The sequence below is a fragment of the Heloderma suspectum genome, chromosome 4 (genome assembly GCF_057233095.1).
Source record: "Heloderma suspectum isolate Gila_16-S chromosome 4, 16-S_ref, whole genome shotgun sequence".
In the NCBI taxonomy this organism is placed as follows: domain Eukaryota; kingdom Metazoa; phylum Chordata; class Lepidosauria; order Squamata; family Helodermatidae; genus Heloderma; species Heloderma suspectum.
Window position 1 is genome coordinate 5,877,238 of NC_139461.1, and position 22,657 is coordinate 5,899,894.

The following is a 22,657-nucleotide window of genomic DNA, read 5'->3' on the forward strand; positions in this document are numbered from 1 at the left end:
CTCACCTGTCACCTGGGGCACGTAAGGTATAGACAGCCTCTCCACGCTATATCCGCTGCCACCCAAGGATTCAGCAATCTTGTGGGTCAGGAAAAACAAGTTCTTGTCATCCTTGTCTAAGGTTTTCGGAAGACTGTCAAAAGCACACATGTAGAAATAAAGTAAGAAATTGCAAGTGGGACCTGCAACAAAACACTGCAGTGGGGACTGTTTCCATTCAGGGTTCCAGCCAGCCATGCCCTCCTCCAGGATACTCCAATCCAACGCTCTTCCCCAACAGTCAGCATCCTTGGCTACTGGGCATGTCAGTCTTCATTGGGCTGCGGGGCGGGGTGGGGGTGGGGGTCCTTAATTTTTTCCCCTGAAAGTTTTTTTTTTAACTTCTGCAAATCTTGGGGTTCCCCTGAGTATGTTGATACCTCACTCTTGTGCATGGATGGTACCACCTTGGCCACATAAGAATCGACACTTAGAGAAGGAGTTCACTATTAGCATATTAGTACCTACTAGGGATGCAGAACCTCAGGCTTGGAAGCCAAACATGGCCCTCCTGAGATCGCAATGTGGCTCTTTGGCATTTCACAAATGGCCCCCTTCCCCTGGCCTCACCCCTTTCCCCCCAGCCATCAATCCTGGCTTTTGTGCAGATTTCTCCACCCCACCCCGCCCCCGGTAAAACTTGAAATGCCTCTCCTGAGGCTGAGTGACTGGCAGAAAGAGCCTTATGCTAAAGAACGCTGGTGTTTTGGCCCCAACCCTTCTGCCCTCAGCCCTGCCCACCATTGGGATGCAGCCCCCGAGAGCGTCTCCGAAATTGAATTCGGCCCTCAGGCTGAAAGAGGTTCAATGCCCCAGGTATATAGGATGCATAATTCTACTTTCTTCAGCTTTCCTACAGTTAACTGTTGAGAAAGGCCTTCATGGTTTCCCCTGAATTTTTTGGATTCCTCCTGCAGCCAATCCTGGGGTTTCATTCTTCAATGAGCTACCAGCTACTTCCCTCCTCGTATTTGGATGATTCTAGTGAAACTTTGGCTGCATTTTTGGAATCCATAAAACCCCATCCAACAAATCTGGCTATCAATAACTAGCAAACAGCAATGGGGCACATTTTGTGATTAATGTGTCACAAAAAAAAGAGAGAAGATATTCTCAGGTGCCAGGAAAAACTTTTGATTAGGCCCAACGCTTTTCAGAAAGAAATTTCCTTCTTCAAGGGCCACTTATCTTTCTCCAAATATAGCACAGAAAATCTTACCAATGCTTCCTCTGTTTCAAAATGCAACATTCAGTAAAACACCCCAGTTTCATCCTTAACATGTAACTATAAAAATGAAGCTTTCCTAAAAAAGCAGCAACGTCCTATTTTAAATCCCTCAAAAATTGTGAGTATTGAACTTCTCAAAATAAAAAGAGATAATTATATATGAGGAAGCAACAATGACACATACATGCTTTCCACAGGATGCCACTGTGAAAGGTTTACTGCTGAAATGATTCCTGGGAAATTCTAGAATCTGGTCTGTCTTTGCCGCCACCTGCTCCCTCTCCTCACCCATTCTCAGCATGGGATTCACCGATCTGATATTTGTGGCCTTGTGCAAATGCACCCACCTGCTGAAAGGCACACTTAAAAGATGCTCTATTCTGCCAAACAGATAGAATCATTCTATCATTCGCACTGCCAAAGTTTGTTTTTCAGGCTATCTTTCATAGTTGGGGGGCGGGGGGAGAGGAACAGCCCTTGTGATTTAGGGGTAGTTTGGCCCTTTGAGAAAGGATTCATTTGAACATAGCGAAAGAGAAGACCTATTTTTACAATAATCCAGGCACCTGAAACCCCAAAATAACATGGAGACTCCATATTAGCTTTGCATATTAAATTCTCCCCACCCCTATGCAAGAGTCAACAGCTGGCTTCAATGTTTAACTTCCATTTATCACCCAAACATACAACATTTACCTGCACTTGTCTCGGAATATGGTTTCTGGCAAAAAGTATGGAGCTTCCACAGTTCTAGTTTCAATGACCTGAAGAACAGAAAAATGGAAAGGTTAACTGAACAGAATGAAATCTGACTTGGAGAGTTAGATTCATTTCTGTTTGCATGGAGATCACTAACAGCTCACAAAAAGATCTTTCTAACCATAAATAGAATGCCTTAGTAGACTTTACGGTTATGGTACAGCCACAATTGCAGTGGTCATCCCTCTTAGAGAAGAATGCTCATTAATATATTTAACATGAAAATTTAAAATTGCTACTTGCACACAACTAAGACTCAGATTTTTTTAAGTTTAGTGAGGACAAGGCAGAACAGCAAGTTCCTGAATTGAGAAGACTAAAAAGGGCATCAATCCTCAGATGAGATCCAAGATGTAACGTAGCATCACCATGTTACTAACAATGGAAGTGCCAAAAGGAACATTCCAGAAAAAAGTTACTAACCTTTCCTAGCGTAATAGATTAGAACAGGTATGGCCACTGTTAGCCCAAATGCTGGGTCTACCCCACAAAATAAATTTATCTAGCTCTCAGAAGTGTTAATCATGATGTACTAAAATGTTTGTTTTTATTATTATTATTAAATTATTATTATTGTTGTTGACAGTGTCAGTTGTACAGAAATGAACAGTTTTTTCAGTGTGTGTGTGTGTGTGTGTGTGTGTGTGAGAGAGAGAGAGGGAGAGAGAGAGAGAGAGAGAGAGAGAGAGAGAGAGAACTTTCCATTTGAACAATACAGTTCTCTTTGGGCTATATATGCAATACCCGGGCCTCCCATGACTGTTATGTGTGTTCCCTACTTAGGAAATTCTCATCCCTTCATGGTGTCAGCTCCAGTACAGAGCTTGACTACCTGTGAAGAGGTTGTGTTGTGCAGAAAAAAATTATTTAAAATATTTATATTCCATCCTTCACCAGATTAGCTCCAGGACAGTTTACAGAATTAAAATATGAAAGAACAATAAAACCACATGTTCCACCCCCAGGAAGAGAGTGCCCCCTGCCAAGAATATAAAGTTGGCCATCCCTGAGCAGGAAGATGGAAGACCCAACTACACACCTTGCTGATGTGCTGGCAGAAGGCAGGCACAGCAATCATCTGACTTAGGAAGTTGAGGTATGCAGCGACCAGCGCCATGATGCTGCAGCGGTTAAACATTGGCAAGTTGTCCTCATTAAGAATGGCAATATCCTTTAGGAGGAGGGAAGAGGGAAACACCAAGCAGGCAAAGGATAAAAATTATTGAAATGGCACAAACACACTTCCTTGGACATTTTTATCTCAATAAAAATGCATTGAGTACCACACATTTCCAGCAAAAAATAACTAGCTTAAGGAAATTCTCTCTCCTTTTGTCCCCACTACATACCTGCAAGGCAATGGCCAGGCGGATGAGGTCAGTGACCACCTCTTCATTTGCTAGTTCAATTGTTATCAGAGCGAGAGATGTATAGAGCAGCTCAAAATTCTTGTGTACATTGTCATCTTCTTTGCAGCCCAAGTAAACATGCCTATACAACTGCTGGCCATGCTGCAAAGGTCAGGAAAAGATTATGCAATGCAGTGGCTAGAGATGCTTTTGACAAAGCTAAGAGCAGATGCTTAATGATACCTTCCCCTCGCCTCTTCGTACCTTCTTGCTCAACCCTCATTCATGCTCTGGTCACCAACTGCTATTAACTCTCTCTCTCTCTCTCTCTCTCTCTCTCTCGGGGCTGTAGCCCTTCATGTCCCAAGCCCAAGGCATTTCCCCCATCTCCAGTCAATTTAGGAAGCCTCTCTCACAGCACTCTGATCACCAGTAGAGCATCTGTTACACGTGGAGGTATAGAGCCCCAGGTTCAATCCCCAGTATCTCCAGTTAAACAAGGTCTCAAGTAGCAGGGCAGATCTCTGCGTCAGAGAACAGCGGCCAATCAGTGTCAACAATACTGGCCTAGATGGACCAATGGCCTGAGTCAATGTAAGGCAGCTTCATGTGTTCCTGCAAGGTCTCACTCTCCCTGAAAAGACCATCTGCTCTTTCCCCCATGTCTCGCTAGCAGCATCATTTATTTCTTCATTTTGTCTCATTGCATCACATTGCCTCATTAAGGACATGAACGACCCCCTTTCTTTAAAAAATGGCTAGATTTTGCATTTCTAGTTACAAGGATTTTAACTGGAAATGCATTTCCTGGCATTTCCAGTTAAAAGGATCTCAGTTAGCAGGCCTGCCCTCTGACTGAAGCCCTGCAGAGCCACTGCCAGTCCAAGGCAACAATACTGGGCTTGAGAGGAGGAGGAGGAGGCTGTTCATGCGTAAATCAATGGAGAACTACCGTGTAATTTGGGGCAAGAATGCAGAAGCAACCCAACAAAGGAAAGGCTACTGGGAGTGCTTTTCAGTGACAATTACCCTGTTCTGGTGATTACCTTCTTCATGAAGCTCACATCCTGACGTGAAATTTTGTCTCGCTTTATCTTCAGATCAGAGACATCAGGAATTATTCTAGAAATGGAAGAGGAACTCATTTATTAATCAAGAAAAGACCCTGATGCTGGGAAAGACTGAAGGCAAAAGGAGAAGGGGACGGCAGAGGATGAGATGGCTAGATAGCATCACCGATGCAATGAATATGAACTTGAGCACACTCCGGGAGAGAGCGCAGGACAGGAAGGCCTGGCGTGCTATGGTCTATGGGGTCACGAAGAGTTGGACACGACTGAACGACTGAACAACAACAAACCTCATTTATAATCACAGTGTGCTGTAATGAGGATGGAAGCTATTCATAGATTTTGATTAATCTTTTCCAAATTTTTCTGTTTCAGTTTAATATTGGCTGAGGCTGTCTAGTGCAAAGCATTGTTTACAACTGATTACATCCCAATGGGGTCCTACCTTATTCCTCTAAGTTTTGCTCTGTTGTCATGCCGATCAATAAGATTGTGTAGAATCTCCAGGACCAGCTGCCGGAGCTCGTAGTCTTCCATGAGCGAAGATGACAGCAGAGGATCAAGGAATGGGGCTGAGAGGACAGTCACGATGCTTTGGGCATTGTACCCTGAGGTGACCTGCCAAGTGGTGCAAGAGGTAGTGATGCAAACATCACCCACAGGATCCAGAATGTCAGCAGTTTGAACAAAGGAAAGTGCTACTTAGCACAGACTGAGTTTGCACAGCACATCCTGACACCTAGGAATTTGAGGGCTGGACCACTCACCGCATGGGCTCTGCACACAACAAGGTATGGAAGCACAGCTTGGAATTGCATGAGCCTCCTCACCACCTGTACAATGTCAAGTGTGACCTGGAAGTGTGCCCTGTGTGATCCGTCCATCCGTCCATCCATTTTTGTGGTGGATGGACCATATATGTGCAGCCCTCCTCACAGGCAACGTTTAGCCATGGAGTGGGCTGTGGGCCTGAAATGCCCCACAAGCAGAGGAAGGGGGGGAACTGTGCAAACCACATGGGTCCATCCCTTTAGAGTTATCACTCCCAGCTGAAATAAAATGCAAGTACTTAAACCTAAGAATGAACCCTCTATCCTATTCAGAGATAGCCTAGGCCAACCTTCCCCAACCAGGGCCTTCCAGATGTGTTGGAATACAACTCCCATTATCCCCAGCCAGCACGGTTCTGGCCTGGGCTGTGCACCACTGAAAACTGACACATCACCCCACCCTGCAAAACAGCTAAACCCATCTGGGGAACCAAGCTCAGGCTTACCATAAGCAAAGACCGCAGCAACATGATCTGGATCCTCCTAGTTCCCAAATCCCTAGGAAAATAGGAACAAATTATAATTTGGAACAGAACCAGAGAAAATGGTTCAAGCTCACTAACTAACGGCCTGCATGTTTTGGGGGCAAGCAGCACTTCCACCCGGGAAGTACAGCAGCGCCACGGCTAGCCACTCGCCCTGAGCGAGTCGCAATCCCTTCCAGGCAAGCAGCCCACCCACCCCATCTCGCAAGCCACCTCCCAACACACAGACACACACAGCGCAGGCCAGCCAGACGGCACTGAGGAAGCAACATACAGCGGAAGAGGGGAATGCTCTAGAGGCCGTCTGTTTACGTTTCAGGTTAAGATAATTCTGAGAGATGTATCATCCTGTCCCTAATCCTTTGCTGTGATTCATTCTTGGCCCCTATTTCCTGCTAAGGTCAGTCCCTTGGAATGGCAGAAAGCCCTGAAGAGTCATCCCTGCCATACTGGCACTGGGGCAGACAGAGCCAGCTGATGCGAAGCCTCATTATGCTGCACGTCCAATTCAGGGCTGCTTCTAACATCACATTTCCATTCTTGCATAGGGAAGGAGTCAGAAAGTGGCCTAAGGCAACACATCAGGAGAAGCCTGAGTGACAGGCATGCACCTTGCAAACCTCCTGAGTTCTTCTTTGCCATTTCTACATAAATGTTCTGGTTCCCTTGACAGGTTTTCAAGACATGAGCAGGAAAGGCATGACTGGAAATGGCCCTCACAGGCATCCAGGTTGTGCAAGGACATGGGACAGTTCGTGACTCCCACTCCTCCAGCTCTACCACCCCCAGGTCTCTTCCTCTGCTAAACTGGGGGGGGGGGGGAGCAGGAGGTGGATGGGGATCTACTGGTAGTTCTCCAGGTGATTTGCACTACAGCAACAAGGGTTCCCGGCTCCCAATGGTTTAACAATCACAACCACAACATTCTTTCTTTCTACAATTAGGTTACTGGAATCAAGAGAACATGGAGGAAAACAGCAAATGGGGCATGAAAACATTTGTGTGTGAGCTCCAGTTCTGCTACTGAAAACAAATGAATGGGCTACATTCTATGTCTGCCTCCCTGAGCCTCTATTTTTATTTTGCACCTAGCTCTAGCTGGTGGACCTCATTCAGAGCAGATGTCACTAGCCTAGTCTACCTGGCCTGGCCCTAAACAGTTCCACCTATTCCCCTTGCTGCCCCCCTAGACCTGGAACTCCTGCCCAGAAAATGGTGCCCTCTCTGTCTCTCTCTCTCTCTCTCAATGCTTTCAAGACCTTCCTCTTCCGGAAAGCCTTTGGCTTAACCCACTTAGTCCTTCCCCAGACCCCAACTGAAAGGAAGACAAAGTATGTGAAGCGGCCACCGACAAGAGAGGGTGAAAATAAATGATCCGTTACAGATTAAACTTTTTAAAAATTTAATTACAGACAATCCTTTCCCAAAGGCTTAAGGAAGGCATCCTCCTCCTTTAGAGCCACTGGGAAGCCAGCAAGGACTGCGAAGGACAATAAACACCAACAGAATGAACCTAAGAGCTGCTGTGATGGCAAGAAGATCTGCAGTAATCTGGGGCAAGGCCTGCTGTGACAGCCCAGCAGTGACACTCTCTGCTGGTTAGGGTATCTCAAAGTCATCTATGTCCATAACTGTGGGAAACCCCCTCGGCGGACTTGAACACAACAGCACCATCCCGCTCATGTTCCCCAGCAACGGGCATACAGAGGTCTACTGCATCTGAATGTGGAGGTAATATATATCCATCAGGACTAGTAGCTATGGGTAGCTTTATCCTCCATGGATCCACCCTCTCTTCCTTTTGGCTCATGCACTTGCCTTCAATTTCTCATCCCCAGGCTTATTCTCCCAGCCAACCAATTTTTCTGCACCTCCTCAGATCCATTTTCCTCTGCCTGGTTTGTTCCAACTCCCTTTGCCCTTGAGTTGGCTTCTCCAAGCTTCTCCATCATGCCTGTTTGCTGTTTCTTTCTCCTTCTCTGGTCCAGTCTCCTCCTCCACCCAACTTCCTCACAGCAGCTATGAGCTGACACTTCTGAGCTTCACAGCTAACATAAGAACATGAGAACATAAGAACAGCCATGCTGGATCAGACCAAGGGTCCATCTAGAGTCCAGCATTCTGTTCACGCAGTGGCCAACCAGCTCTCGACCAGGAACCCACAAGCAGTGCATGAGCGCAACTGCACCCTCCCACCCATGTTCCCCAGCAACTGGTGTACATAGGCGCACTGCCTCTGGTACTGGAGATAGCACATGGCCATCAGGAGTAGAAGCCGTTTATAGCCTTTTCTCCAGGAATTTGTCTAACTCCCTTTTAAAGCCATCCAAATTGGTGGCCATTGCTACATCTTGTGGAAGTGAATTCCATAGTTAACTATGCGCTGTGAGAAGTACTTCATTTTATCTGTCCTGAATCTCCCACAAATCAGCTTCATAGGATGACCCTGGGGTCTAACAAGCTGCTCCACCCTCTCACTCCTTCCAGCTGAGGCTGTGACTCCTGCTGAGGCCTCAGCTGAGTAGCAGGCCTCCTGGTGTTACCAAGGCCAGGCAGCCACTGTGGCTGCTGGTGCCTGCTTTGGGTTTGCTCTCAGCTCTGTGACAGAGGAGGGTGAGGTGCCAAATCCCAAAGGCAGGGGACACGGACAATGCAAATTGTGGTACTGCATGAATGCAGCAGCAGCAACACACCTCAGTCATGTCCAGTGGATGGGGGGGGGGGGCAGGGGCATTCCTAGGTTCTTAAAAGATCCGGGGCATAGACCCATAATACAAATTTGCATATATATACACACACACACACATGTGTGTGTGTGTGTGTGTATATATATATATATTATATATATCCGAGTCTAAGCACACCTCTAATACAGAGTGGCCCAAAAGTAGGTATACAGTTGTTTAGAATGCTGATGGGAGGGAGAGAGAATTTTCAGTCTTCCAGTACTGTTTTAGAATCCACTTTCTTTGTTCTTTACTCAAGTTTGCGGCCATCATTCACAATATCAGTAAAAAAAAAAATAACTAAAAAACTAAACAACTGTATAACTACTTAAGGGCCTCACTCCCCTCACTCTCTACACTTAACTGATTTAACTGTCACTCCCTGTCACTCACTCTTCCCAACTGTCATTCTGAGTTCACCCACACATCTTCTACTCACACATTCGCTTCCCCTCCCATCAACATTCTAAACAACTGTATACCTACTTTTGGGCCACTTTGTATATGTGTGTGTGTGTGTGTGGCGTATGTGTGTGTACATGTGGTGTGCTTGCATGTGTGTATAGATTACATACATACATACATAAGAAGTGTGCACTGACCCCCCACCCCACTTCAACTCAGACCCTGATTCAGCATTTTGGAAAACATCCCGCTTCTGCTCGGGCCAATTTGTAGTTGGACCACTTCAGGTCAGTACCAAACCTGAGTCAAGGTTTGGAAAAACGAGTCTTTATGCTTCCTGTTGACTACTTTGGGAAATTAGAAAAAAACCTGTAACATTTTTCTCTTGGTCAGAACTGGATGATAATTTCAGGCATAGTAGCCCCCAGGAAGGGGATTACACCTGCCCAATGTCAGAAAAATAAGTGCAGGGTTTATATTTTGATTTTCTTTTAAAGGGAACTGCCAATAACATTTTTATTGCTTGGAAGAACTGAATCAAAATTTCAGAATTCATTGCCCCATCAGAGGAGATCACGTCTGCCAAATTTCAGAATGATAGCCACAAGCGTTTTTGTGCAACGGTGGCCTTGACATTTTGAGGTCTCTCAAAGATGGCATACTTATCTCTCTATTTTCCTTGTGGACCTTTATTCCACCTTTATTCCCTAGGTGGAATAAAGAAGAGAAAGAAAGAATAGGACAGGGGAGGGAAGAAGAAAAGAAGAATGGTGATTGGAAATGTGTGTGTGTGTGGGGGGGGGTGTTTAAAGAGAATTCCCTAAGCCAAGTGGCTCCTTTCAGCGAGGTAGTACTTCAGAGGCATTTCAGAGGCTGTGGAAGGTTTATAAGGATTGCACATACTTAAATTAACTTTATGAGGTGAGGTGGCTGAGGGTTTTTTCTAGCTTTTTTAAAACTGTAGAACCTATTTAAAAGCCTCAGCAGTTCCTCAATCATGACGCCACATAGTCCTAACCCCCCCTTTGGAATTATTTGAGTCCTACAGCTATTTAGGAAAAATTAAAGTGGAGAGGGAGAAAGACGTTTGTGGAGGCTAATTGGATAATTCGCTGTACTGAAGCTACTAAACCTCTGCAGAAGCCAAAGGTTCCAGTTTGGGGCAGTAAAATCAGGTGCTGTGTGAAATACCAGTATTCCACATGGAGCTTTCTTCCCTTCCTTCTCTGTCTTCAAAATTTCATTGCAAGCAAGCTCCCAACAGTGGGCATGTAAGAGCAGAAAAGTAGGGGGAGAGAGGTTTTTTGCACCACAAAAAATACCTACACCAGAAATTAGGGATAGTGACCTCCTAATGGTCACCTTAAACACCTTCTGATTAGGATCTCTAATCCCCTGTGTGGCTTGACAGTTTTTACTTTTCGTTTTAGTCTTTGAGAAAAGGAATCTTTATGCATGGTTAGCACAAAAGCCACTGTCTGAAATTTGGCAGGTTCAGTCAGCTCCATAGGGGCTGCCAGGTCCCCAAATTCCATGAATTTATGCGGAAGCACAAAATATTATACCTCTGTACTTTGACAGATGTTCTTGAAAAAAGCAAATTTTACCTGTGACTAGCACAAAAGCCACTGGACGTAACTGCCTGAAATTTGGCAGGTTCAATCTGCTCCATTGGGGCTACCAGGTCTCCAAATTACAAGTATTTATCATACAAACTAAAAAAGGTATGGCCGTTTCTGTTTTCCAATGCAAGTCAATGGGAAAATGTAAAAAATGGCAATTAGGACAGCTCAAAAGATCCAGGGTACAGCTCAAAAAGATCTGGGGCCCATGCCCGGGGGGGGGGGGCACAAGGACAGAAGCACAGGTGGCTGTGAATTACAGCCCGGGGCCCGCATACTTTGGAGAGCTCCTTCTCCCATATATGCATGTCTCACCTCCTCCACTGCTCCCTCAGATCGACCGAGGCTGCTTCAAGCCTCATTGTTAATGGAGAAGCAATATGGGCTCAGTGATGCGACTTCTCTACTCTGAGGGTCATTCTGTGGAACCCACAGAGGCATGTTTGGCAACCTGATTGCTAGCTTTTGGGCAAGGTGTTAAAATGTGACTTTTTCAAAAGGCCTTTGGGTGCTTTAATCACTGCTGTGATGCTAGAGAATGCAGAAAGTCTATTTTAAAGAAATAAATATATGGGCAGGTTGTCAAAGAGACATGGGGCGGGCCAGCTCCATTTAGAGATTTATTTGCAAGGCTGTCGTCCAGCTAACTGTACCAGAAGGCTTAGCTATATCTTGGATTCTACCAGCTCCTTTACTCCCCATGTTCCCTCAGTTGCCCCATAATGTTGCTTTGCCCTAAACAGCGCTTGCATAAAATCCAGCCCTTCCTCTCAAGCCCCTCAGCTAAAGGGCACACGCTCTGGTCATCTCATGTTGTGACTATGGCAGCCTCTTTTTCTCTGGCCTTCACTGAACAGTCCTCTCAGCTCTATCCAGAACTCAGATGCCCAAACTATTCCTCTCTCCTGTAATTCAAACCATTTGATATTCCTACTCAGATCCCATCACTGGCTCCCCCTCCCTTCCCATACCCAGCCCAAGCTTCTTGTTCTTACCTTCAAAGCTCTCCGTGGCCTGGCCTGGCCTGGCCTTGCCCTGCCCTTCTTTCAGCCCTTGTTTCTCATTACATCCTCGCCCATGACCTCTGCACCTCTAACTTGACCACCTTCAGACATCTGAAAGTCTTCTGCTCCCTTAAACAATTCTGTCTATTCTCTGCCTTGCTGCCTCCTATGCCTGGAGCCCTCACCCCAAGACCACGAGTCTTGTCTCTTTAGAACCATCTGAAAAACCCACCGCTTCTGTGAACCCTTTGGCCTAACCCCATAGGCCCCTTCCTGAACTGAATTGAACTGAAGCCTATGCATGCAGCACAACAGCATTAGTGCATATCCTTGCCCCCCCCCCCCCCCGTCTCCCTACTGTCAAAAATGTACATTGTGAGCTCCTCAGGGCAGAAACCTTCCTTTTTTTGCTTATGTAACTCTGTAAAATACCATAGAAATAATCACAACACTACTAACAATGCTACTAATAATTAATATCAACAACACCTCTAGGGCAGCAGCTCTGCAAGCAGTGTTTGAAAAAGAAAAAAGGGGGCAGAGGGAAAGGTACAAACCCAAGCTGGCTGGTGTCCAAGGTCTGAGTCGATGTCCCAAACACAGGGACTTTCCCCATAACAAACATCATAATCTCAGACCGCTGATAATCTGGAAGGTTGCTTCCAAAGAAACCTACAGAACAGAAAGGAACAGAGGGAAGGAAGAACCAACATTGATCCATCTGTTCATCATACAAAAAAGGTCTGGGAATCCAAGAATGGACCTGAGCCCATCACATTGAGCTTGTCTCCCTCCTACATCTTCTGAAAGACTGGCTGCTTTGTGCCAACAAATCTGAGGAATCTGGGCCCTGATGCTTCTTCCTGGCATTATAGTGCTCAATATGGTGGTGCAGTGACTAGAGTCCTTGTGGTCAGGACTTAGACTGGGGAGGCCTGGCAGGCCTGGCATCAAAGGTCTTCTCAGCCATGAAGCTCACTGGGTCACCTTAAGCCAATTACGATCTCTCAGCCTAACCCTCCTCACAGGGTTGTTTTGAGGACAAAATAGGGTGGAGGAGCATGTGTGGCATCCTGAGCTCTTTGTAACAACAGAATGAAAATGTAATAAACCAACAATTCATAAATGCAATCAAAGTGGGAATTCCATTTTTAAGCAAAAGTGCACTCATGGACTCACCAATCGTCTGAATGATGGCATTCTGGACAATCTTTTCATCAGTCTCCTTTGAGCGGATGCTGAGGCCTGTGCTGCTGGCAGAGCCACGCCTGCTGCCCAGCTCAAAATCCACACTCAGACTCAGGTGCTTCAGCAGAGTGTTGAACACCTCCAGGACAGTTGGGCCTGCAGAGCAGATAACACATATTTCAGACAGACAGAATCTAATTTCTCTAAAACCTTATACTGCAAAATCAGAAGCAAGAACAACTGGAGCCTAAAACTCTGCCTACAACACTATTAAAAGCCTTTCACTAGGCTCTAACAGAAGGCATTTGTGAGCCACTTTGCACCTTACAGAAATAGCAGGCACAAGTCTATATAGCCATAGCATTTCCCATAGCATGAGAGCCCCATGCTCTTCTTAATTGCACCACACGTTCACACTGCAAAGAGTTGCGACTAGAGCCAGACCAACTACACAATCAACCCAAACTCTTGCTTGGGTCAATAATACTTGAGGGAGGAGCACAAGTGAGCACACACAGCATGCAGCATTTCCCAAGACATGCACTCTGAGATCCCTTGGCACATCACAGGGGATACTGGGGTGAACATTCTTGGGCAACGTGGCAAGCTGCCTTGGGCCAGACCTCTGCCATCAGCACAGGGCTCCTGAGGTGCAAACACACAAAATGTGGGCCCTCATATTTTAAGGGAACTCTGTGAGTACATATAGCACATAGCCACAGACTCACTAAACCATAAGGTGTGAAAGGGCCTGGTGATTTTAGAGACCTCAATGGCACATGTAGAAAAGGAACAAACTGTATCTGTAAATCATTGCTTCCTGCTTCAAATGAACTCCCAACATTTTAGCCACAGGTTACTGAAAGTAAAATGCACCACATCTTGCTGCCTCTTCATTCGCTGGTAAATCCACAGGGAAAGTGACTTCTCAAATCTCTTTCAGGGACAAGACTAAGCTGGGGGATGGGGAAATGGAACATGCCTCTGACTCAGGCGTGGCAGAGTGAGCCTGTCAGGTGGGCCCAGGGGCAGAACAGAAGCATTGGCTGGGTGGGCAGAGAGGAGGTGTATGATCTTGATCCCCCTCACTGCATAGGGCTCTTTCCCCAAATGCACCAAACCCCAATTTGTTTCCGAACTAGTGGAATGGATGCGCAGGCTCAATTTCCAGTGTCAAAAAGCTGAGACGTTCCTATTACAAAGGTTCAGAAGCCGTAAATTAGCTGTGTCACATCTGCAATACCTTCCGTGCTCATTTGAACACCTTAAATAAATATGTTAACGTTCTATGTTTTAATATGCATTTCATATTCTTTGTTCCAAATTCTTGTCTCCAGCTTCTTAATTCCTCTAATATTAAGGTGACTATTTTCAGTAGTGCCTGTTGACCCAAAGTTAAAAGATCCCCTACATATGTTCAGGCTGAATGTCTGCTGAGCGAGCATACATGTTAAGAACTCAATACTTGGTTCTCCAATCATCATATTGTGAATTATAGGATGCTGCCTTACAGCATCAGACTACTTTTCTATCCAACCTAGTACTGTCTATTCTGAGATGCAGTGGCTCTCCAGGGTCTTGGGCAGAAAAAGTACTTTCCCATCATAAGGTACTTGATTCTTTTTTAACTGGAAATGCCAGGAATTGAACCTGGGACCTCCTGCATGCAAAGCATGTATTCAGCCACCCAGCTGTGATGGAGTTATGGACTGGGTTATGGATGGGGAGACAAGCCCAACTGCCAGGAATATCTATCTATCTATCTATCTATCTATCTATCTATCTATCTATCTAAAACATTTGTATCCCAGCCTATATCATTAAGATCTCAGGGCAGTGTAAAGATAAAATCAGTTTAAACAGTATAAAACAAATAATTTAAACAGCTAAAAGCATATTAAACAATTAAACAAGCTACTACCAATTAGAAAATCTAAAACACTAGAACAGTTTAAACAGTGTGCAGCTTTAGGGAATTCAATTAACCCTCAAAGGCTTTGGTGAAAAGCCATGTTTTAATTTGGTGCCAAAATGAAACCAACATCTGCACCAATCAGGCCTCCAAGGGGAGGGGATTCCACAGTCAGGGTGCCACAACAGAGAAGGCACTGGAGGCAGAGCCAGGATCATCACTGTCATCTGTCATCATATCAAACTATAGGTAGCATCAAAACAAAGTTTCTAATTCTGGACTGTCAGCCAATAGCAAACCATAGTTTGCCAATTCAAACATCTGCCTAAGCCATAGTTTCATTGATAATGATTTGGCGTGATATCTGAATTGAGCCTTAGTCTTCATTTAAACATGAGGGACAGGAGAAGGGCAGATACACAAAATCTGACTGTCAGTAGCAGCTTCTCTTTTAATATTAATAGTTCAATTATTAATTTAATATTAATAATGCATAACTGCAAAGAGGTTAAAAAGTATAAACTAATAGAAATAAAAAATGAATTCATATGCAACAATGGCTCAAGCCTTTTAAAAAGATAAGAAAAGGATGCAGCTGGGGTGGCCTAAGAGCCTTCCCCCCAATTCACTGCCAGCTCACCGAGGGAATTTCTCTCCCTCTGGATGCAGAACTCAGACTCTGGAGCAAGAAAGCCATTTGTTATAAGATAACAACCAAGTCAAAACCAGGACAACAGCATGCCAACAGGCCAGCAAATCTATCACACCAGTTATATGAGTAGGAAGGCTAGCAAGAATTTGCACTTTAGTTTTTAAAAACCCATAAAAGTAGAAGACAACCATAACTATCAACAGCATATATCTTCTGCATTGCAGTTAGCACAGTTCATCAACCTGCAATTTTTGCACTGAGGAACATGGGCGTTCTCACCATCCGGGTGTCCAGTGCCTAGGTCTTCCCTCTTAACAGACTGACACAACGCACCATCACAAAGAAGCCCTTCCTGAGAATCCATTGATTGCACAAACATTTACCCAGGCTTTCCTTGGGTACCCTTCCTCTTTTCTAGGCACTGTATGTCCTTGCTTCACTGTATGTCCTTGCTTCAGGATCCAACCAGCTCCCTGACTGTAATCCCATAATTGCTCTGAGAACCCAGCTTCCTACCAGGTCTACACAGCCTCCTCTTGAGGCCTGAATTTACAGATGCTGTATTTTATCTCTGGCTCAATTATCAGTAATTAGACCTTCCATGCTATGATTATTTCCTCAAGGATTCCTGGCCTAAGAGGACTGATGACCTCTAATCCCCTACTGGGTTACACCTCTGTTTACTAGAACTACTTCCTGTCACAACTCACCAACAAGAATAAATTAATTTTAGCATACAAATCCAAAATCTGTCAAAGGGAACCTTGAACATATGATTTAGTAGATTTTTACATTTGGAGGAACAGTAAATAAGACACAATTAAAAATGTCATTACTACTCCACATTTCCATAACCTTGCCCCAAACTCTCAAATTTAAAGTCATACTAATTTAACCAAACTTACCAATGGATCCTTTTGCAGCAATGGCCACCGCCTCCAAAAGTACCTGGATGATACCTGCTCGAACTCGGGGAGAGTCTCGCTTGCAGCTATCAAGGTGCCCCAGGATTTCCTGTATTACATGATGAGAATACTGTGCCTGTGAAGTAGAAGGAAATGACGAAACTTTATTATCTCTCTTCAGAATTAAAGCTACAACTCCACAGTTGACCACGCCTATCTAAGGCTGATAATGTCAATTACAAACTCAAGACACATTCATAGAGCACCCGATTAGGTGCTGCACAGAACACAGCAAGTGAGTCTCTGTCCTGCTCAGTGGTTTTACAAGTGAAACATGATGAAAGTGAGGGAGAAGATAGATTTTGCAGAAGAAATAACATGAATTTAATTCTGGAGCAGATGATAAAGCAATCCATCTGGAAGCCCCTTGAAAACAATGCCGTGATTACTCGAAGCCAACATGGATTTGTCAAAAACAAGTCCTTCCAGACAAATCTGATCTCATTTTTTGATACAAGTAACCTCCCTTGTAGACCGTGGGAATGCTGTAGACATCATATACCTCGACTTCAGCAAAGCTTTCGACAAAGTGCCCCATGATATCCTGATGAGCAAACTAGCTCAAAGTAGGCTAGGTGAAACAACGATCCGGTAGATCCACAGTTGGCTACAGAATCGGACTCAAAGAGTGCTTATCAATGGGACCTTCTCCAACTGGGGAGAGGTAACAAGTGGGGTACCGCAGGACTCAGTCCTGGGCCCAGTACTCTTCAACATTTTTATTAATGACTTGGAGTAGGAGGTGCAGGGAATGCTGATCAAATTTGCAGATGACACAAAATTGGGCGGGATAGCTAATACTTTGGAAGACAGAAACAAAATTCAAAGTGATCTGGATAGACTGGAGCGCTGGGCAGAAAACAACAGAATGACATGTAATAGGGATAAATGCCAAGTTCTGCACCTAGGAAAAAGAAACCAAATGCACAGTTACAAGATGGGGGATACGTGGCTCAACCACACTACAAGCGAGAAGGATCTTGGAATTGTTGTCGATCACAAGCTGAATATGAGCCAACCATGGGATGTGGCTGCAAAAAAGGCAAATGCTCTTTTGGGCTGCATTAATAGAAGCATAGCTTCCAAATCCCGGGAAGTACTAGTTCCCCTCTACTCAGCACTGGTTAGGCCTCATCTGGAGTACTGTGTCCAGTTCTGGGCACCACACTTTAAGAAGGATGCAGACAAACCGGAGAGGGTTCAGAGCAGGGCAACAAAGATGATCAGGGGACTGGAAACAAAGCCCTATGAAGAGAGACTGAAAGAACTGGGCATGTTTAGCCTTGAGAAGAGAAGACTGAGGGAAGATAGGATAGCACTCTTCAAGTACTTGAAAGGTTGTCATAGAGAAGAAGGCCAGGATCTCTTCTCCATCATCCCAGAGTGCAGGACACAGAAGAATGGGCTCAAGTGACAGGAAGCCAGATTCCGGCTGAACATCAGGAAAAACTTCCTGACTGTTAGAGCAATACAACAATGGAACCAATTACCTAGGGAGGTGGTGGGCTCTCCCACACTGGAGGCATTCAAGACGAGGCTGGACAGCCATCTGTCAGGGATGCGCTGACTTGGATTCCTGCATTGAGCAGGGGGTTGGACTCGATGGCCTTGTAGGCCCCTTCCAACCCTACTATTCTATGATTCTATGAAAGGAAGACAGGAATACAGAGGACACAGACGATTCCTTGGTGGTTCAGAACAGGCACTGTGGGGTTAGAGGAGCAATTTAAATGAAGAGAAGAAATTATATTAAGGCACTGTATGATAAGCCACAGGCCCTCTTATCACTGAATAATCGAAATATGTGTGTGTGTGTGTGGGGGGTTAGATACAGCGAGAAACCAGAGAAGGCTGTCTCGGGTTCATAAGAAAAAAATGTAGATGGTCAATCACCATTCAAGGTCAAAAGTGTACTTAAAGTTCTGCATACCAGTTAATGGTCAGTAATAAATTATATTAAGAAGTATATTCATGTTACAGTTAGAAAACAGTAAAATTTTAATTAGGATTTCTCAAACATACATTAATTTAGAACTCATTCTCTAAATGAAATATATGTACATCTCCTTGCTTATGTCTAATCTCTTAGAACTGTTTAGTAACAATGAGAGTCTAACTGATTAGACAGCTAAGTTACACAGGAGACAAGTACAATATGAGGTCATCCCTATGCCGAAAAAGGGTGTAAATATGCTCTGATGCTGGTGCATCTAGAATTTCACCGAGCCTGTGTACCCCTCAGCTGAACAGCCTATTCAGAGTTAGGTAAGAAATTTGGTGATTAGGTGAAAGTTCTCCCTGATTATTAAGACTTGAAATCTTTGATAACAAGAAATGTTTAGAAAATACTGTCTCCTGTTAAACTGCTAAGATTTTGCAATCTTAAAACATTTCTTATTGCTAAGGAACTATTATTTAGCCTATATATGCTGTATTTTTATGTTATCTTTTACTGGGAGTTTATATTATATAATAAAAATTAATCTAATTATTAATCCAAAAATTAAATCTTGTTAGTACAAATCCAAAATGGAACATCTAAAAACAGTCTTGAGGGGTACCCTTTGGCACAGTTCACATACAAACCCAGGTTGGTTAGTTTTTTAAATGCTTTTTGTGAACAAGTGAGCGTTCTACTGCAGGCTGCACGATTGCTCCCACTACAAGCAGGAGAGGCTAAACCACTTAGAGATGCTCCATCCCTGTGTTGTTTCAGGAACTCTGGCTTGTCTCTCCCCTGATAAACTAGAGAAATAACCCAACAAACAAACTGTGGGTTAATTCTCTGGCTCATCAAAGGAGAGACAAGCCAAAGTGCCTGCTTTGCACATTATGACACACAATCAGTCAGCTTGCACGAATTCGTTGCCATGTTCACAACAAACCAGTTGTTTTTTTTTAAAAAACCTTGAATGGTTGTGATGTGCAAACCAGGCCTTAGTTTGAAAAGTATTAATCAGCTATAGATAGTTAACTGGTATTTAAAGGCTTCTAAATACTAAAACCTTAGAGTGATAATCCTCAACAAAGTCCAAAAATTATAACAATGGATTCTTTCTTTGCCTCCAATGTTACAAATCCAGCGTAACAAACCTAAGGTGGCATGTGTTGATTCCAGCTTTACTTCCTCCTTAGTCTTCATGGGCTAAAACCTTTTTGTCTAATTATGAAAAAGAAACAAGGTATACTTACCTGTATCGAGTACATAATGATTTTAAAGCAATGGACAGCAAATTCATTGGGGTCCCACAGCCTGTGATGGCCTAAATGTCTGTTAAAATAAGCAATTATTTTTATTATTTATTAAGCACCTACAACAATCCCAGCATTTTATAAAGACAAAACAAGGGAAGCTAATGGGCAATGTCTTTTTTTTAAAATACTGGTGAGTGGTAGAAATCAGCCCATAATCCTAAGGATGGTGCCAGCATGGAAGACCATTTCCCTCTCCACAGATAACTATGGGAAACTAGGGGAGTATTGTATGTGGAAATTCATTATATTTGTATGTGGAAAGTTATTACATCTGCACTTTTCCCCTGGGGAACTCAAGGCAGCAAACAGTTATTCCACTTTCTCCTGATATTAATACCCCATAAGGTGAGTTACGCAACTTGTTCAAGGCCACCACATCAGACTCATATCTGAGTCACAACTGGCTGCAGATCTCTGAAGTCCAAGTGAACACTCCGTCCACCACACCACACTGCCTTGATTCTTCTGGATAAACAGATCTTTGTTTGTTTGTTTATTAAATTTATTACTCGCCCATCTGGCTGGTCACCCAGCCACTCTGGGTGATGTACAATAATAGAAACAGTTTAAAACAATAAAATTCTACATTAAAAAAATCATATTTCTAAAAAGGCCTATCCCACCCCAAATGCCTGCCTGAACAACCACGTTTTTAATGTGTGGCGGAAGCTCATTAAAGAGGGGGCATGGCGGAGTTCCCTAGGGAGGGAGTTCCACAGAGTGGGGCCACCACAGAGAAGGCCCTCTCCCTTGTTCTCACCAGTCTAGCTGTCCTGGCTGATGGGACAGAGAGAAGGCCATCCAAGGCTGATCTTGTTAAGCGGCCTGTCTGGTGTTGCTGGAGGCGCTCCTTAAGATAGGCTGGGCCGGAACCATATAGAGTTTTAAAGGTCAAAACCAATACCTTGAATTTGGCCCGGAAAACAACCAGTAACCAGTGCAACTCCTTCAGCACCAGAGTGATGTGATCACGCCTTTAATCAGGCGAGCTGCCGCATTCTGCATCAGCTGCAGCTTCCGAACCCTCTTCAAGGGTAACCCCACATAGAGCGCATTACAGTAGTCTAGACGAGAGGAGACCAGGGCATGTACTACTGATGGGAGCAGATGGTCGGGAAGGTAGGGGCGCAGATGCCATATCAGATGGAGTTGGTACAGCACTGTCCGGCTCACAGCTGACACCTGAGCCTCCATGAACAGCTGGGAGTCTAAAATGACCCCCAGGCTGCGGACCTGGTCTTTCAAGGGTAGCTGTACCCCATTCAACATCAGGTCAACATCCCCCAACCTCCTCTTGTCTCCCACCAAAAGTACCTCGGTCTTGTCATGGTTCAGCTTCAGCTTGTTCCTCCCCATCCAGCCACTCACCGTCTCCAGACATTTGGGCAGGGATTCTACAGCCAACCTTGGTGAAGATTTGAACAAGAGGTAGAGCTGTGTGTCATCTGCATATTGATGACACTGCACCCCAAACCTCCTGATGATAGCCCCAGCGGCTTCACATAGATGTTAAATAGCATCAGGGAGAGGATGGAACCCTGTAGCACCCCACAAGTGAGCGGACATGGGTCCGAAACCTCCTCTCCCAGTGCTACCCTCTGGTACCTGCCGGAGAGGAAGGACCAGAACCACTGTAATACAGTGCCTCCAATGCCCAACCCCTCCAGGCAGTCCAGGAGGATACCTTGGTCAATGGTATCAAAAGCCGCTGAGAGGTCGAGGAGAACAAGGAAGGAGCATTCGCCCCTATCCAGAGCCCTCCTCATATCATCCACCAAGGTGACCAAGGCCGTTTCTGTCCCATGCCCAGGCCTGAAGCCCGACTGAAATGGATCTAGATAATCACATTCTTCCAAGTGTGCCTTCAACTGCATCGCCACCACCCACCCACCTTGCCCAAAAATGGCAGATTCGAGACTGGGCGAAAGTTGTTCAGAACTTGGGGATCCAAGGAGGGCTTCTTTAAGAGTGGTCTTATCACTGCCTCCTTGAGGGCTGATGGCATCACTCCCTGCTCAAGGGAGGCGTTCACCACCGCCCTGATCCCCTCACCCAGTCTCTCTCTGCAGCCCATAATGAGCCAAGATGGGCAAGGATCAAGTAAGCAGGTGGTCGACCTTACAGATGAATTAGCTTCTAGCTCACACATGGCTGTTTGCACAGGAAAATCAACAGCTTAGAGAAACACAGTATTTCAGCAGCCGTAGCAAAATCGGCCCTAGGGGAGTTTTGCTAACGATCTGACATTTGTTTCCTGCTCCTGGCAAAATCCGGAAGATTTTGGTTGTTTCCTACTTACGCAAAGACTGGTCTGACTGCATTGTTCATGTTTCCATAGGTAGCACGGCCCAGCAGTTCTCGGAAGCAGTTCTCAGCCAGCGCAGCCGGGTTCTCCTCTTTATCGCCTCCTGTTGGAGAGGAGGGCGGGCCAATTCGACTGGAACAAAACACACATTGTGATAGGGTTCCCACGTTTTCACCTGGATATCATAAGCCAGTGGCTTCTAATGCTCTGAGGCTGTGAAAGAGGAGGCAGCCACTGCAGCTCATGCTCATACTGAATCACACTCCTCTCAGCCACCCATGTTCATAGTTGCTGCCATTTTGCTTCCAGGGCAGAAGGCAGTGGTCAGAGGTGGAAAAAGACCCGGCCATCTGAGAGACAGACATACCTGTCAACATCTTCTAGCTTCTGCATATTAAAAAGCAATGAAGGAACAATCTTGTCCATATGCTGAGGCTCCCAGATGGTAGCCTGGAGCTCATCGTTCACAGTTTTGCGAACTACCCCTTGGATGCCTCTGATTCCAGCAATACGAATCCTGGTAGGAAAAGCAATGACATTTTCATACAAGGAAGAAGCACGTGAACATAAGGCCTGGAGGTTTACTTTGCCAACAGGCAGCAGTGCTAGCAAATCCAATTGCTGAGGGTCAGGAGCTAATGTTTCTATGCAGGCGTACATGGGATCATGTTGAAGTCACATGGAGATGACCCAGAGTGCGTGCAGACTTACATGCGAACAGGAGCCAGCATTGCTTTGTTTCAAGCTGCCCTCTGACTCCACTCATAAAATGACGCAGGGTCCTACTTTTGACAATGAATGCGGATTTCCTTGCCAGTTTGGCCCTTCCTGCCATGTTTCTAGCGGGCCATCCACCCTTTTTG

General features: G+C 45.0%; 1 protein-coding gene across 2 annotated transcripts in view; it reads right to left on the reverse strand.

Annotated features, from left to right (window-relative positions):
• Positions 1-22,657, reverse strand: part of LOC146346474 (protein EFR3 homolog A) — a 62,814-nt gene that overhangs the window by 9,031 nt on the left and 31,126 nt on the right. For both annotated transcript variants that reach the window (XM_084848513.1, XM_084848512.1), the window contains exons 7-19: positions 22,162-22,311; positions 21,789-21,926; positions 19,427-19,505; positions 16,175-16,310; positions 12,697-12,861; positions 12,075-12,189; positions 5,722-5,773; positions 4,891-5,063; positions 4,422-4,497; positions 3,376-3,537; positions 3,066-3,197; positions 1,964-2,031; positions 6-133 (exon numbers count right to left, since the gene is read on the reverse strand). In XM_084848513.1, the coding sequence (XP_084704639.1) occupies positions 6-133; positions 1,964-2,031; positions 3,066-3,197; positions 3,376-3,537; positions 4,422-4,497; positions 4,891-5,063; positions 5,722-5,773; positions 12,075-12,189; positions 12,697-12,861; positions 16,175-16,310; positions 19,427-19,505; positions 21,789-21,926; positions 22,162-22,311 (1,574 nt within the window). The remainder of the gene's footprint in view (positions 1-5; positions 134-1,963; positions 2,032-3,065; positions 3,198-3,375; positions 3,538-4,421; positions 4,498-4,890; positions 5,064-5,721; positions 5,774-12,074; positions 12,190-12,696; positions 12,862-16,174; positions 16,311-19,426; positions 19,506-21,788; positions 21,927-22,161; positions 22,312-22,657) is intronic.